Source organism: Mytilus edulis, chromosome 3 (assembly GCF_963676685.1).
Source record: "Mytilus edulis chromosome 3, xbMytEdul2.2, whole genome shotgun sequence".
In the NCBI taxonomy this organism is placed as follows: Eukaryota; Metazoa; Mollusca; class Bivalvia; order Mytilida; family Mytilidae; genus Mytilus; species Mytilus edulis.
This window is the reverse complement of record NC_092346.1, coordinates 5,118,230-5,134,697: the sequence shown is the minus strand read 5'-3', so window position 1 is coordinate 5,134,697 and position 16,468 is coordinate 5,118,230. Positions and strand designations below refer to the sequence as shown.

General features: G+C 31.9%; 1 protein-coding gene across 1 annotated transcript; it reads right to left on the bottom strand.

Annotated features, from left to right (window-relative positions):
- Positions 1 to 6,095: 6,095 nt before the first annotated feature.
- Positions 6,096 to 16,455, bottom strand: LOC139515666 (zinc finger protein 830-like). The gene is made up of 9 exons (XM_071305301.1): positions 16,319 to 16,455; positions 13,314 to 13,413; positions 12,004 to 12,091; positions 11,150 to 11,177; positions 10,531 to 10,694; positions 9,278 to 9,387; positions 8,086 to 8,163; positions 7,287 to 7,363; positions 6,096 to 6,266 (listed from the first exon to the last, which is right to left on the bottom strand). The coding sequence occupies exons 1-9, from the start codon at positions 16,432 to 16,434 to the stop codon at positions 6,104 to 6,106; spliced, it is 924 nt and encodes a 307-aa protein (XP_071161402.1). The 5' UTR covers positions 16,435 to 16,455; the 3' UTR covers positions 6,096 to 6,103.
- Positions 16,456 to 16,468: the final 13 nt, after the last annotated feature.

Here is a 16,468-nt window from a genome sequence, read left to right as displayed (position 1 = left end):
TAAATCTAATATTCAGTCATCCTTTTTTCCGTTAAACTTCAACGTGAAGGACAAATGTAAAATACTAGGAATAAAACAATGGATGTAGATAAACATGTTTACTTCCAACCCAATTGAATTGGATGGTGTTAAATGTCCTAAATACTATACCGTGTTGTTATTTTATTTTCTTAAAATAGATCATAAATTCATTCAGTCTGATATAATCTTCTTTTTCACCTCACCGATTTAGTGCAATTTTGAATATGGTGTATATATGGTCAAAGGAAAAAATATTTTGCGATGGTATAAAAAGTTTACAAATAGTGAACATGGGTTCAAATTGATGTGACCACTTCATGGTGAACTAAATAATTTTGTCCTGATATCTAATATGAGTTTATTTACAACCACTGGGTCGATGCCACTGCTGGTGGAGATTTATTTCCCCGAGGGTATCACCAGCCCAGTTGTCAGCACTTTTTGCGTTGATATGAATTCTCATTAATATGGTTATTTTAATAAATTAACAAATTTAGAATTTTTGAAATACTAAGGTTTTTCTACTTCAGGCATAGATTAGCTGGATTTGGCAAAACGTTTATGAATTTTGGTCCTCAATGCTTTTCAACTTCGTACTTATTTGGCTTTTTTTTACTTTTGGGGATTGGAACGTCACTGATGGGTCTTTTGTAGACGAAACGCGCGTCTGGTGTATATACAAAATTTTGTTCTGATATTTATTATGAGTTTATTTACAACCACTGGGTCGATAGTTATAAAAAGTACCAGGATTATAATTTAGTACGCCAGACGCGCGTTTCGTCTACATAAGACTCATCAGTGACGCTCAAATCGAAATATTGATAAAGCTAAACATGTACAAAGTTGAAGAGCATGCCACTGCTGGTGGAGATTTATTTCCCCAAGGGTATCACCAGCCCAGTAGTCAGCACTTTTTGTGTTGACATGAATTATCATTGATATGGTTATTTTTATAAATTAACTGTTTACAAATTTAGAATTTTTGAAATACTAAGGCTTTTCTACCTCAGGGATAGATTACCTTAGCTGTATTTGGCAAAACTTTTAGGAATTTTGGTCCTCAATACACTTCAACTTCTTACTTAGTTGGCTTTTTTTACTTTTGGGGATTGGAGCGTCACTGATAAGTCTTTTGTAGACGAAACGCACGTCTGGCGTATATACAAATCTGATATCTATTATGAGTTTATTTTAAATCAAACTTTCATCTGGTATACGGGCGCACATACTATCAAAACATAAAGACACATACTATCGTTGATAAACTCAACATAGATACCAAGATTGCAATTTTATGTTTGTGCCAGACGCGCATTTTGCTCGAATGATAAAAACAAATGTTGAAAAGGCCAAATAAGTACGAAGTTGAAGAGTACTGAGGACCAAAATTCCTATGCGTTTTGCCAAATACAGTCAAGGCAATCTATTCTCGAGGCAGAACAGCCTTTGTATTTTAAGTTTTCTGTACAGTTAATTTATATTTATGACCATGTCAATGATAATTCAAGTCAACAGAAAAGTTCTGACTACTGGGCTGGTGATACATTCGGGGAATTAAAACTCCACCAGCAATGGCATCGACCCTGTGTTTGTGAATAAACTCATCATAGATACCAGGATTGAAATTTTATATTTGCGCCAGACGCGCGTTATGTCTACAAAAGACTCATAAGTGACGCTCGAATATTTTTTTAAAAGGCCAAATAAAGAACGAAGTTGAAAAGCACTTAAGACCAAAAATTCCTAAAAGTTTTGTCAAATACAGCCAATGCAATCTATTCCTGAGATAGCCTTAGTATTTTAGTGCCATAAAGAGAAAAGATCGGGTACCACAACTCTAAAAGATATAAGAAGATGTGGTATGAGGGACGCTGAGGCATCATTCCATCTAAGTCACAATTTGTAAAAGTAAACCATTTTAGACCAATGTACGGCCTTCGACACGGAGCTTTGGTTTGAACAACAAGCTATAAAGGGCCCAAACATTACTATTCAAATAGAAAAAACAACGGTCTAATCTATATAAAAACTACATCAACAAACGACAACCACTGAACAACAGGTTCCTCACTTAGGACAGGTGCAAACAAATGAAGCAGGTTTAAACTTTTAAAAGGAGTCAACCTTCACATTTACCTGAAACAAAAGTGTTAAATCACAACATAGAAATTAAGACACACTTTAAAATGTCAATTAAAATGGCGTAGCTTAATCAAAGAACAAATTAACAAAACAAGTTAACAAACAATGAACGAATAAATTTAATCTATGACACAATGTAAGCATTTTTGTGATTTTAATTTTTTTTTGGGCAATGTTAACATTGCATAGATTTTATACTTGATCTATAATGTGTCATGGTAAACTAAATAAAAATATCAAGTCAATATATTCAGGCATGGCAAAAACCTGTTGAAAACTGATAATTTAAGTGAATTTGCTATGTCCAAAGACCATAATTCTTAAGATCCAGTCACTTAAACTAAAGTTATTGTCCGGAAACCAAATGTGTCGTCGGACCACGACATCATACCATTATACGATCCCTAATTTTTTTGCAGTCGAATAAGAATAAAAAATATAGCATTCTGGAATTTTTTTCAGAAAACAAACAAACCTACCACTTAATTCTTCAAACAATTTACCAAAGAAAAGGAAAAAGTCCAACTTGTCATTTAAACATATTTTAAAAAATGAATTATTTCCTTTTGACCAGAAATCTAGTAATTTTGATTAAAATAAGTATTTCATTAAAAATTTAATTCTAGAGAACGGCTTTAACTGAACAAGGAAAAAGCTAAAATCGTGAAAATTGAACGTGACCTGTAACTTGACATGATTAAACAAATAAATATATCTTCAAGCATGAAGAAAAAAGTCTGGATAACTGATTTGTCGGACTGACGGAGGGGCAGACAGACGGACAGAGTGCATACCTTAAGTTTCCTTCGACTTCGTTGGTAGGGGATTAAAAGAATGCCTAATGAAGTATAACGTTGAAACCAGTGTCTCGTAAAGAGAATTAATATCTTTTGGAATAGCCTTCTCTTTATATTTGAGGGGGTAACGATTCTGTTGTGTGAGATATAGGGGTTAATAAAAGGGAAATGTGGGGTAAAGGCGGTAAAAAAGGTGGACTGTGGAAAATAGGTGGTTAACAAAAAAGTTGGAAGTAGGATAACAATTAATAAAAGATTAATTTTGGAATTAGCAACCACATGTGGCCAACTCATAAAAAAGGGGGAAATGTGCAAAATAGAAGCGCTTAGAACATCATTAAACTATATGTTGCCTCAAATTATATAAAATTATTATATTACATTATACTGAGGTCAAGAGATATCTTACACCTCATATAAATAGTATGTGCAAGTTATTCTCTATCTTTCACAAATTTAAAGGAGTTAACAAACAAAAGTTAGAATGACAAATTCCTCCTCAACATTTTCAGTTGATTTGAAATTCATTGTCATGGAACAATAACTTCATTTCAAATTTCTAGTTCCTTCCAATAAACTCATCACAGATACAAGGGTTTGAATTTTTTTCTACGCCAGATGCACGTTCTGTCTAGAAAAGACTAATCAATGATGCAGGCTCAAAAAAGATAAAAAGATCAAATAATGTATAATGTTGAAGAGCATTGAGGATCCAAAATTTCGAAAGTTTTTGCCAAATGCATATAAGGTTATCAATTCCTGGAGAAGAAAATCCTTCGTTTCTCGAAAAATTAAAGTTTTGCAAACAGTTAATTTGTAATTATGACCATTTCAATGATATTTCATGTCAACACAGAAGTCTTCACAACTGGGATGGTGAGATACCCTTGGGGAGGACACCTCCACCAGCAGTGACCTCTAACCACTGTTTGTAAATAAACTCATCATGAAAACCCTTTTCATTCATGAAGTGAAGCAATATTTAACTTATAAGTGAAGCTCGAATAAAAAAAGTTAAAAATGCCAAAATCAGTACGATGTTGAAGAACTTTGTGAAACAAAAAGACAAACTAAATAAGCTGCTAAAACAGAGATTATGTTTCGTCTATTTGTTATTTTGATAATGCATACGTTGAAATTGAAATCGCAATACTTTAATATGTTAAGTTATGCAAATATTCAAAGTCAATGAACCATGGCTGAAGGTACAGGGCTAAACAATCTCCCTGGAAATGAGATAAACCAATGCTTATACAACTGCATACCAAATACCACTGAAATCTCATAAGTCGTACCCTTTAAACAAACCTAAACACAAACATTAACTTGTAAACTATGTAAAAGTTTCAAGGTCAATGAACCATAATGAGGGTGTGGGATTATATAATCTCCATGGAAATGAAACTTGAAAATGCCAAATCATTTGCATACCAAATATCATTCAAATAAACATTAGTGGTTAATCTTAAACTGACTTAATCACAAAAAAACTAAGACATGTAAACTAAGCAAAAGATTCAAAGTCAATAGACCACGACTGAGAGGACGAAGCCAAAAAAATCTCCATGGTAAGTAGATGTGCCAATGCTTATACAACTGCATACAAAATATCATTGACCTTACCACTTGTGGTTCCCCATAAACTGACCTGTCTACAAACTAATACAAGTAAAGAAGCAAAAATTTCAAAGGCAATAGACCATGACTGAAGGGGAAGGGTCTATTAATCTTCAAGGAAATGAGATACGCCAATGCTTAAACGAACAGCATACAAAATAGCATTGACCTACCACTTGTGGTTCCCCATAAACAGACCTAATCACAAACTAATACATGTAAACTAAACAAAGTTTTAAAGTTGATAGACAATGACTGAGGTGGCGGGGCTAAAAAATTGCCTTGGTAATAAGATGTGCAAATTCTTCTACAACTGCATACTAAATATCATTGAACTATCATCGTTCACCATAAACTGGACCTAGTCACAAACTAAAACATTGTTGACAAACAGCATACCTATGTCTCGCTTATTGACTATGTAAAGGCAAGACAAAAACTGAGCAACACAAATCAATCCCTCCAAAAAATGGGGGTTAACTCTGGTGTTTAGCAATTCCTGCTTTTTATTTTTTATACAGCTCAAGATGATAATGAAATTCCTTTATTTTCTTTGTCCTGAGTTGTTAATTTTTGTAGTTCACAAATGATCTTAATAGCTGACATATGTACTTGCAATATATTTAAATCCTTGTTTTAAAAATTCCAATAGGGAACATACTTTACCTATGTATAAAATTAGCTTAATGACACAAAATTAGTACCTGCACAGCAAAAAATACTAATAAATGACAACAGTCACATACTTTGAGCTATATGAGGAGCCTTTAAATATTCCACAAGGAACATACTTTCTTTTAGTAATTTTGAGTACATGAAATAAACATTCTTTTTTGTGTTTTTTGCTTTGCAGGTACTTATTATGTGTCATGGATGGTTACCCTATATCTGTAGTTTTTATATTCTTAGTCTTGGATTCCATGAATTGTTTATTTGTTGTTATTTGCTTTGAACTAGCTTTAAACAAGATGCTCTGCAGGGCACAGCTTTAGACGACTGCAGAAGGTTTTTTTTCTTTATACTTATTCAAAAGTTATTATCCGGAAACAATCCGTCTTCAGACAACACAGACGACGCCGACATACCAATATATGACCAAATTTTTTAAAATTTTTGTGGTCATATAAAAACTGTGAGTACTGGTGGATCAGACCTTAGAGTTTTTTAGCGTTATTTGCGCCAATCCAAGTCAAAAAGTAAAACTTCCTTTCCTTCTAGCCCCATAAATGACTGTACTTATGACGCTTTAGAAATAACATGATTTGATTTATCAGTGTTTTTCTTTTCTCATATAGATTAGCCAGCTGGTTTTGCTGTTTGGATTGTTTAACACTAGTCATTTTAGGGCCCTTTATAGCGTGCTGTTCACTGTGAGCAAAGGATCTGTGTTGAAGACCGTACTTTTACCTACAATGGTTTACTTTTACATATTGTGACTTGGATGGAGAGTTTTCTCATTGGCACTCGTACCACATCTTCTTATGTATATAGACTGTTTGATAATAACTAAAACAGTGACCTTGTCATTTCTTTATTTTGACTTTTTTAGCCCGCCAATCTAACAAATCCTCCATGTTATCAAGGTCTATATCACTATCATTATCACTATCAGATGATTTATTGTCAGATTTATGAGGCATTTCTTCTTTCTTTATTGTTAAGTCATTAACTTCTTTCCAACGATTTCTGTAAATAAAAGAATAAAGGTATTATCATAATATTTAAAAAAAATTTCATTTCAAATAATATAAACAACTAGAGAGATGATTGTTTGTTTATGTAGCAGCATACTGTACACCAAATATAGTAAGCCTATTGCTTATAGTACATGAGAAAACAAATTTTATTATGAAAACTAGACATTGACCAATGAACTATTTATGCTAGGTTAAGGTCAAATGAACCCTGTCAGAAAACATGTTCCTCATGCAATCTTTCCATACACTAAATACAGGTGACCTATTGCTTTTAGTATCTGAAAAACATACATGAAAACTTAATATTGACGAATGAGCAAAAAAAATTAGGTCAAGGTCAGTGAACTCTGTCAGACAGACATGCACAATGAAGTCTTAATTTGATCAGGAAGTGTTTTATCATTTCCCCAGCATCTTTCTGGATCCGTATGTTCAGTTGATGCAGGGGCATTGGTGACCGTGGTCTAAGTAGTCAACTACTGTATCACTAGCCTGTCAACACTGCGGATGTGAGTTTGAATCCTGCATGTGGCAGGTGCCCTCCACTCCAATCTCAATTGACAAGGATTGTCAGTTTTCCTATCGAAGGTCCAAGGTTTTCTACGGCCGCTCTGGCTTCCTCTACTAATAATCCAGACCTCAAAGAAATAGCAAATTAGTGTTGAAAAAAGCCAAGGCTTTGTGTTGAAGAGAGTACTTTGACCTTTAATGATTTTGCTTTTACAAATTGTGACTTGGATGGAAAGTTTTCTTATTGGCACTCATACCACATCTTCTTATATCTATTAAACACAAAATAACCACTTTATGGATTAAACATGACTTGTTTTATTTTTTTGTTATTATGAGACTTGCAGCTAAATTACCATGAAAAATATTTGACTTTTGTATTATTTTTTTTCTTCAAAATTAGAGTTAAATAACAGTGGACAGATGTGGGTGTCCATGGCAGGCAAACAAAATGACAAAATACTCCTCAGCCAAAGTTTTGTTTTAAAAGTGTACTTACATTTGATCATCTATTTCCTCTATATTTCTGTCTACATTTATCTGCTCATCTTCTTCTTCTACTATGGCTTCTGATACCTGACAATCATAAAGAAAAATGTTCCGGGGTTATAACATTTCAAAAATAACATGCCAACTGAAAAGGCTCCTTAAAAAATTGGTCTTTACATATTATAAGTCTATACAAAGTTGTTGAACACTTTTTCATAAGAAATGGACTTCGCTTGCCCTGGATAAAAGTAATTTGCATTAAAAATCTGTAATATATAAATACTGAAAATTAAATCATCATAAACTATAAATTATTAATAACATTCTTGGGGTAATGAAACTGATTGAAGTCAGTAAATAAATAAAAAGTAAAGGTATAAAATGTAGAGCTCTATGAACATTAAATTTTCAAATGATAAATCTATTTCATTTGCATGATCTTCATTGAATCAAATTAAAAAAATAAGACATATTTCATAAATTAATGATGATTTTCTTGTTTGCACAGTGAAATTTTGTTTGCTTCACTAACAACGTACAATTATTAAAATGCAGCATTTTTACAAGTCTACTGATAATTATCATAAAGATACTTTAAATTCAGAAATTATTGCAAAGTGTTTATTATTGCGAAAATTCGACAGGGTTATCATCGCAATAATTAAAACTCACATTTTGATTTTTTTTTATATGAACAGGATTTTTCTGAATATCGCAAAAAATTAAAATCTCATTTTAGTCTAAAATGACAAAATCACAATAATAAATGCACGCAATAATTTCTGAATTTACATTAAACAATTACTAACATGATTTTCTTCCTTCATTGCTTTCTGGAACATTTCCCATTCATCCTCCATCTTGTCTCTATATTCCACTTTTCTAACCTGTTTAACAAAAGATATATCATTTAAACATTTCTACCATGTGATATTTCTCACCAGTAATGGATTTAGGGGGGTCCACTGGGTTATAACCCCCCTTTTGTTACAATCAATGCATTTGAATGAAAACTTATAATTGGAACTCTCCCTTCATTCTGGGTTGGGAACCCCTTTTAAAAATTGCTGGATCCGCCACCTTTTCACCGTAATGAACATATCATTCCATATTATTCATATTGATATAAACAACACTTCTAAAATCAGATTTAATACATTCTATACAGAAAAATATGTTTTATATTTAGTTTGGAAGATTGTCTTATTAGTCTAACAAACCAAATTGTTTAATAATTTCATAACTGACTGGATAATTGATTTATATATAACATACCAATTTTAAATTTAGAAATGGGCAAATTTATAACCCAGAAACGATAAAGTCAGATATTGAAAACAATTTGCAGCTTAATTTATGTCCATAACTTTATCCTAAACCTTCAAAAGATTTTGTTTTAATTAATTTGTTACAAGGAGAATTAACTATGATAATTAACTCATCAAAGATACCACGATTGAAATTTTGTATTTGCGTGTTTCATTTACAATAAAGTAAAATCACAAAAATACTGAACTTTAAGGAAAATTCAAAAGAGAAAGTCCCTAATCGAATGGCAAAATCAAAAACTGAAACACATCAAACGAAGTGATAACAACTGTCATATTCCTGACTTGGTACAGGCATTTTCTTATGAAGAAAATGGTGGATTAAATCTGGTTTTATAGCTAGATAAACCTCCCACCTGTATGACAGCCAGATCAATTTCCCTTATATTGACTCAAAAGACTCATCAGTGACACTCAAATATAAAAAAGTAATAATCAGACATGGATACTAGTTTGGTATCAAAATGAACCAACACCCTGAATGAGGTCCCATTGTGTATTATATGTTGTTTGTATAATAAAGTGTTGTTGTACACTCAAAAATGCCACTCAACCTTTATAATAATCTTATAGAGCCTTATCACTAGCTGTTCTTTAAAGTCATTAAAAATATTAAGAAAGGACCTACAGTCTGCATGCACTCTTTAAGCTTACAAAGTTTAGAATGACTGACCTTGGCATCCTGTTTAGGGTTATCAAAAAATCCTTCAGGAAGGACATCAGCCATGACCTTTTCTTTGGGTTCATCTTCTACTTCAGGTTTGTCACCACTGTCAAAAAAGTCTGTAAAATAAAATTCTGATTACTGAAGACTCCTGCTGACTTTCTCTGACAAATCATGACATTGTTAACTTTTAAGCAATACCAGTCACTAATACATGTACCTCAAAATTGCAAGTTTGATATAGTTATTAAAAAGAATTGCAATGACTCCTTTGGAGAGAGTTCATTATTATGCAATGGGACAACAATCCAAAAACACTTAACCACAAAAGACATCTTAAGATCCAATTATTACCAGGGCTAATATCAGGTTGCGGGGGTTTCTAAATTTAAGTTAAATTGTAGTACAGTAAACATATTGGTATCAGCATGTGTAAATACAATGGTACTATTATAGGAAGTTATTCTAATTTATTCAGTGGAAATGAAAATTTATGAAGGTTTGTTGTTAGTTCAGAAAAGGGAACCTGTCTCAATTTCTTAAAAGAATAAATAAAAGATAGTCCAGCTTTCTTGTTGGTATTGTTTAGCGAACTGATCAATTCTACCTGGCAATAGGGATGATACCCAGTAATAGCTTTGTAAGGAGGTATGAGAAGTGATCATCTTATTAACAAGAGCTACCAAGGTATGCAGGAATGACTTGAAGCTTTTTGATTACTTTGGTACTAAGGAAAGTTTTACAACTTCAATGTATTGCATCTATAGTTATGGGAGGTATTTTAATGGAAGTTTACCTATTGGTAAAATGAAGAGCAGGCCAGGTTTGATGGTGTTATTGTTTATATTTTTTTTTATGTAAGGGAGATAATCCTAATCAATAGCTAAACGGTACTAAAGAAAATGTGAAAATTTGTATTGTCTCTACAATGAAGGGAGGAAATTAAAGCCTAGTTTACATTATGGTTAAAAGAAAGGTGGCCCAGGTTTGAAGTTGCCTTTAAAATGATGGGATGTAATTCAAGCCTAGTTTAGTGGTAATGAAGGATGACCTGGGTTTGATATTTTTGTTGTTGATATTTTTCTATAGATGATTTGTTAGATAAGTGTTATCTATAGCCACCTGGTACTAATGAAAATGCGAACAATTTGTATTGCCTCTAAAGTGATGGGACGTTATTTTGTTGTTTTTTTCTGCATGATTTGTACATGGAGATAGTCATTATGTCGAAAGTGAAGGGAGATAATTTCAGCCTAGTTTACCTGCTGGCAATGAAGGATGACCCAGGTTTGATGTTGATGCTGATGTTGTAGTTGTTGTTTTTGCTGCAGTTGATTCATCTTCTTCACTTTCTTCATCAGACGAGTAATCAGCCAAACTTAAAGCTGTTTTCTTTGATGTGTTATCATAAAAATTAGCTGGTAATCTTAAATATAAGTTAATCAAACATATTGTTTACGGCAAACTGGCATACAAAACATTATTGAGAAATATTTCTTAACTTTATCTTATAATATTTTATATGTCTGATTTAGGCAATTAAACTCATGGAAAAACTGCACAAATGGCCTCTAAGATAGACTTAAAGGTCAAGGACATTTTTGTAAGAAACAGACATGTGTAACAAATGTAAATTCTGCATTAAGTGTGAAGAGGAAGACCCTCATATTTCTTCATGGTCAAAATTCAAATTCATGGCTTTTATCATACAGCCTTCTCTAACGATTTTACTGAACTTTGTAATGTTATTGAACCTTCAATAATCTTGATCTTACTGAATAGAGTTTAGTGCATTTGCAGTATTTCTCCATCAACCTAAAATGTGTAAGCATTTATAACTAGAACTTAATCTTTCGACAAACTACCATACAGAAATCTTACCCAGCAGTCCCCCTCGTCTTTCCATTATCTGTAAAATTAAAATATAACATTTGACATATACAAGTTTTTGTTCAGAACAAAAGGTTGGTATATCTGACATCAATAACTTTAATTCTAATGCAACTATTCATGGTAATGCAAATGTGGATATGAGTAAAAGTAACTGGCAATAACATAATGCAATAACAGTCCATGTTACTTGCATATTCAACAGTTCAATTTTCAGTTTAGCACTAGAAAAGGAATAACAATGCAGTATTTTAAGAGTTGCCGTTATCAATTTTACTATTGACAGTCAGGGGGGGGGGGGGGGGGGTCCCAAATTTAAAGAAATTTAAATCCCGACATATCCAAATTAGAAAAAAGAATTCCCTAATCCAAAAAGGATCAATCCCAAAAAATCCCGAGCTTAAAAACACCCCATCCTGTAGTCCTCATAAAGATCCGAACCTCTCACAGTCACAAATATCTGTGTACTGGGTCCACTTTTAACCGCCTGTTAAACTTAAATTTAATAATTTTATGTAAAGATGTATGTTTTATTGATTCTCATGTTATAATGTCTTATATTTATTGATTGATAGAATGAGTGAATGAATAAAGATAGGAAGGAAAGAAGGAATAATGAATGAACAAACAAATGAACAAAGAACTGGAAAACGAAGGAAGGATTGAACAAACAAATGAAAATATAAATGAATTTACAACTTGACATATTGTGTGGACAACATGTTTCATATTGAAGACTGTGTGTTTAGATGTCATTTTGTTATTTGTGTATTGGACTGCTATACCCTAATGTGCCCCTACATATATCTTTGATTTTGGTAATAATTCAGAAAATATCTGCATACCTTTCTGTTTTTTGTTGTGACTGTCAGGTTCTGGGGGGAGTTTTCTTTTCTGTACTGCTGGACCAGGTGCTTTAACAAGTTCAACCGTCTGAAAACAATTCATTCATGATTATAATATTGACTTCATTAAAAATGAACGTCTTTGAAATGATCAGTAAATATTCAACCTTTACTAGAACTTGTCTAGAAGCAGTATTTTACTTCACTTTTGAATCTGTATAACTTGAAATCTTTACAAACATCTTGTCTGGTCTAAGTTCGTCTTACAGTAAATTTTTACACACAGAAATGTTCAAATAACTTTTATACAATGAATTGAAAAAAATCTATTCAAAATCAATTCTCAAAGAAAATTTGTGAAGAAATAAATATTATTAAAGTTCAGAGGCAATACCTAAAATGAACAGATCCCTCTGTGATCTTTGGTGGTTAACCGCCTTACTTACAACGACACATCACTTTTAATCAGTGTTCTCCCCAGAAATTTTGGATAGCATCACATTTGGCGTAAACAAAATAACTGTATTTTTTGCAATGTCATTTGTCGCATCGCGGCAATGCTCTTCTTTTATGTTATATATGTTTATATTATTGAATTCATTATTGAGAATACAATTAAACTATAACCATAAAAACAGTTGTTTCAGTTTATGTTTCCTTTATACATTTATAGTTACAGAATTATTTTTTTCCTCCTGTGCCAAATAAAAATATATGTGGTTTCAGTTAATCTACCTATATCCAACTACTAGTAAAATTAATGAATGGTTTATTATGCAACCTCTATATATACAAAACTAAATACCTAGTACAAAAAAGTATCATATATAGCAATAAAATTTCAATTTAAAACTTTTTTCTTTATCATGTCTTATGAAATTCATTGTTTCATGGTACTCAATGAATTTGTCCCAGTTGTTTCTAATCTTTACATCAAAATGACATGTATTTTAAACGAAGAAATCTAACAAATAGTCTGTTAATGCGTAGTTTCCTCTTTTGGTATATTTTTTCTGTCTACTGTGCCATTCGTTTATTTATAGTAATAATTGTGAAATGCGGATTTTTGTAGTTTCTGGTACAGCAATGCTAAAATAGCCTGGGGAGAACACTGTTTTAATTCATATATCTAAATCTTTTTTTTTGAGATTTAAACTTTACAAGTCTTGATCTCTTCATATGCCATTGTTAAACAAAAATTAATTATCAAAACTAGATAAAAAAAAAATCAATACGCGACCTTTGTTATAAATTTACATGTAGTATTTAGCTAAAACAAAATTGAATTCTAAATATTGTGAAAATTTTACCTCTTTGTGTTGACGACTTTGTAAATGGGGAACCCACAATGCATCAGACTTTATAACAATATTACACAAAGCACATGTTAATTGGTCCAAACTGTTATACCTAAAATGATAATGTTAGAACTAATTAGTTTTTCTGTGTACGTGAATGACAATTACAAAGAAGTGTTATTTTTTGGCCATATTCGTTCAAGTACAGAACTTATAATACTATGTCAAGAAGACATCCAGTCTTACACCTGTATATATCTTTTAAATCATGATATTATTCGTTAATTAATCACTGAATCTTCTATGATATTCGAGCTAGTTTTTTATATAACAGTAAAGCAGGTTATTTTCGTGGGGTGTACATTTTCGAGATAAAACAAAATACCAAAATAAATTCCACCAATTTTAGAGTGTACATGCAAAGGTTTTGAGAAAAGTTTTGAATCTGCCAAAATAATAACCACCAAAATATTTTGAATACCTTATTCAATGAAAATCACGAAAATTTACACCGGTGAAAATAACATGCTATATGGTAATACGCAGTGTCACATTGTTAAACCCAGTATGTCCCACTTGGCTGTGCAATACTAATCTTTGTACTGGACAACATATATATATCTGTATATAGACACTTTTGAAGGATATACACAAAAATTTAAGACTACAAGGGACACTTATTATTTTTCACTGCAGTGTACTAGCTAAAAATGTTTTATTTATTTTAATTTATGAATGTGACTGTTTTCTTATTAACATAATATATAATTTAGCAAACAGGCTATCACAGTAGAGCTTCTCTTGCTTTTGATACAAAACTCGACTATCACAGTAGAACTTCTCTCGCTTCACTCAACTATCACAGTAGAGCTTCTCTCGCTTCTATCTTTGAGAGAAGCCTTACTGTGATAGTAGAGTTTGGAATATTTTTACCCCGTTATTGATAGGATTTAAAACTACTGTGGACAAAACATGTCAAATGTTAAATTAATGGGTGCCACATGTGGAGCAGGATATGCTTACCCTTCCAAAGTACCTGAGATGGGTCTCACTAATTAGTGACAACAAGCGTCAAGAAGCGACAACAAGCGTCAACAAGAATTATTTTAGCGACAAGAAGCGACAAGAAGACTATTTAGCGACGAAAACATTTTTTTTTTTTAGATATAAAGAAATTTGTATTTAATTTTTTTTTTTAATATACGAGGAGATATGTCTAATTAAAATGTTTTATTATATAGAGGAAACATTTGTGAGGAAGAAAGAGATTGTGAAGTTTATATTAGTATATTGATAGATGAAGAAATTAAACATTTGTGAACATGGTGAAGAAGAAAGAGATTGAGCTTCTTATTTTAATTTTTAAATATGAAGAATGTGTATAAGATAATGTATGTATCTGTTTTCATCAAAGTCAAAGTATGAATAAACGAATGGAGATATATATGGAGCAGGCATAATGGAATATAATATTTTGATTCATTTGCTTAATACTATGCTCTAAGTGTACTCTTGTTATGTCAATTCGATGCTTTGTTTGTAGAACTCTCAGCCACACTTTGCCATCTTTATTATTTATAAAATATTATGTAAATAATGTTTCATTTTTTTCTATCAATTTTAACTTTCTTGTCGCTAAAATTATATTCTTTTGCATATTCTTTTAATATTTATTGCAATAATTAATTTTAATTAAAAAAAATAGTTTCTTGTCGCTAAAATAATTTTTGTTGTCGCTAAAATTCTTGTTGTTGCTAATTAGTGAGACCGCCTGAGATCACCCCTAGTTTTTGGTGGCAGGTGGGGTTTGTGTAGCTGCGGAACCGTAGCTCTTAGGTCCTTATGTTATTTTTTGACTATTTGCGGACCATAGAGCTACGGATTTTTCCTATTTCAAAACGTTCGGAATTGCGACCCAGGTTCAGGTCGCACTTATTTCCCCAAAAAATATTGTTTATAATCCATGCAAAGCTTGTCAATATATATAGTTCGTTTCGTTAGATATTTTTCTAGGATATGACGTACCTATTTATGTTTGAATATTCATTTCCTTAACACTATTATCTAATTATTTCCATTTGTATACATTCTCCGCCTATTTTGTTCGGCCATATTGAATCTCGTCGTGACGTCACGAAAATCAAGAAAAGATAACTCAAATATCCTCGATCTCCTATGTTGGAGGTAAGGAACGCCTACGAAAAACAAGAACAGATAACTCTTTTAGAAAAACACGTGTTGGTTTGTTTACTTATTTCTAAGCGAGAATCGAGTGTTTTTAAGACTTTACAACATTAGTTCATACGAATTTTTTTAATAACTTGAAAGAATTATTATTTCCGTTAGTATTTAACTTTAATAAAACTTACTTTCATTCAAAAAGTCATGAAAATAAAATAAAAGACAACGTAAACAACCCAACACGTGTTTTCCTATAAGAGTTATCTTTTCTTGATTTTCGTGACGTCACGACGAGATTCAATATGGCCGAATAAAATAGGCGGAGAATGTATACAAATGGAAATAATTAGATAATAGTGTTAAGGAAATGAATATTCAAACATAAATAGGTACGTCATATTCTAGAAAAATATCTAACGAAACGAACAATATTTATTGACAAGCTTTGCATGGATTATAAACAATATTTTTTGGGGAAATAAGTGCGACCTGAACCTGGGTCGCAATTCCGAACGTTTTGAAATAGGAAAAATCCGTAGCTCTATGGTCCGCAAATAGTCAAAAAATAACATAAGGACCTAAGAGCTACGGTTCCGCAGCTAGGGTTTGTGTTGCTTATTCTTTCGTTTTCTATGTTGTGTCATGTGTACTATTGTTTGTCTGTTCGTCTTTTTCATATTTAGCTATGGCGTTGTCAGTTTATTTTCGATTTATAAGTTTGACTGTCCTTTTGCTTTTGGTATCTTTCGTCCCTCTTTTAACAGTTTAAATTAAACTGTTTATCCTACATTCTTTCTTTTAACCACAAAGTTTTTAGCGCACAAAAACTGCCTTACTTTGCTAACGGGTGTTCAATCTTTTTAGACACTCTTTTAATGGAAAAGGTCTTTTCTTTCATCAATTTTCTTAAATCATCTTTTGAGACAATTTTTTGCTTCTTTTTAGTAGCCATTTTGATTTTTGTATGAATTGGTTTCGTATTTAAG

What these genes read in the sequence shown, in the direction of transcription:
- LOC139515666 (XM_071305301.1), bottom strand. Translation starts at nt 16,434, where the DNA reads ATGGCTACTAAAAAGAAGCAAAAAATTGTCTCAAAAGATGATTTAAGA. An exon ending in AAAGTCGTCAACACAAAGAG is followed by an intron (nt 12,092 to 13,313) that starts GTAAAATTTTCA and finishes AATTGTTTTCAG; the next exon opens with ACGGTTGAACTTGTTAAAGC. An exon ending in TCATCCTTCATTGCCAGCAG is followed by an intron (nt 9,388 to 10,530) that starts GTAAACTAGGCT and finishes TTTATTTTACAG; the next exon opens with ACTTTTTTGACAGTGGTGAC.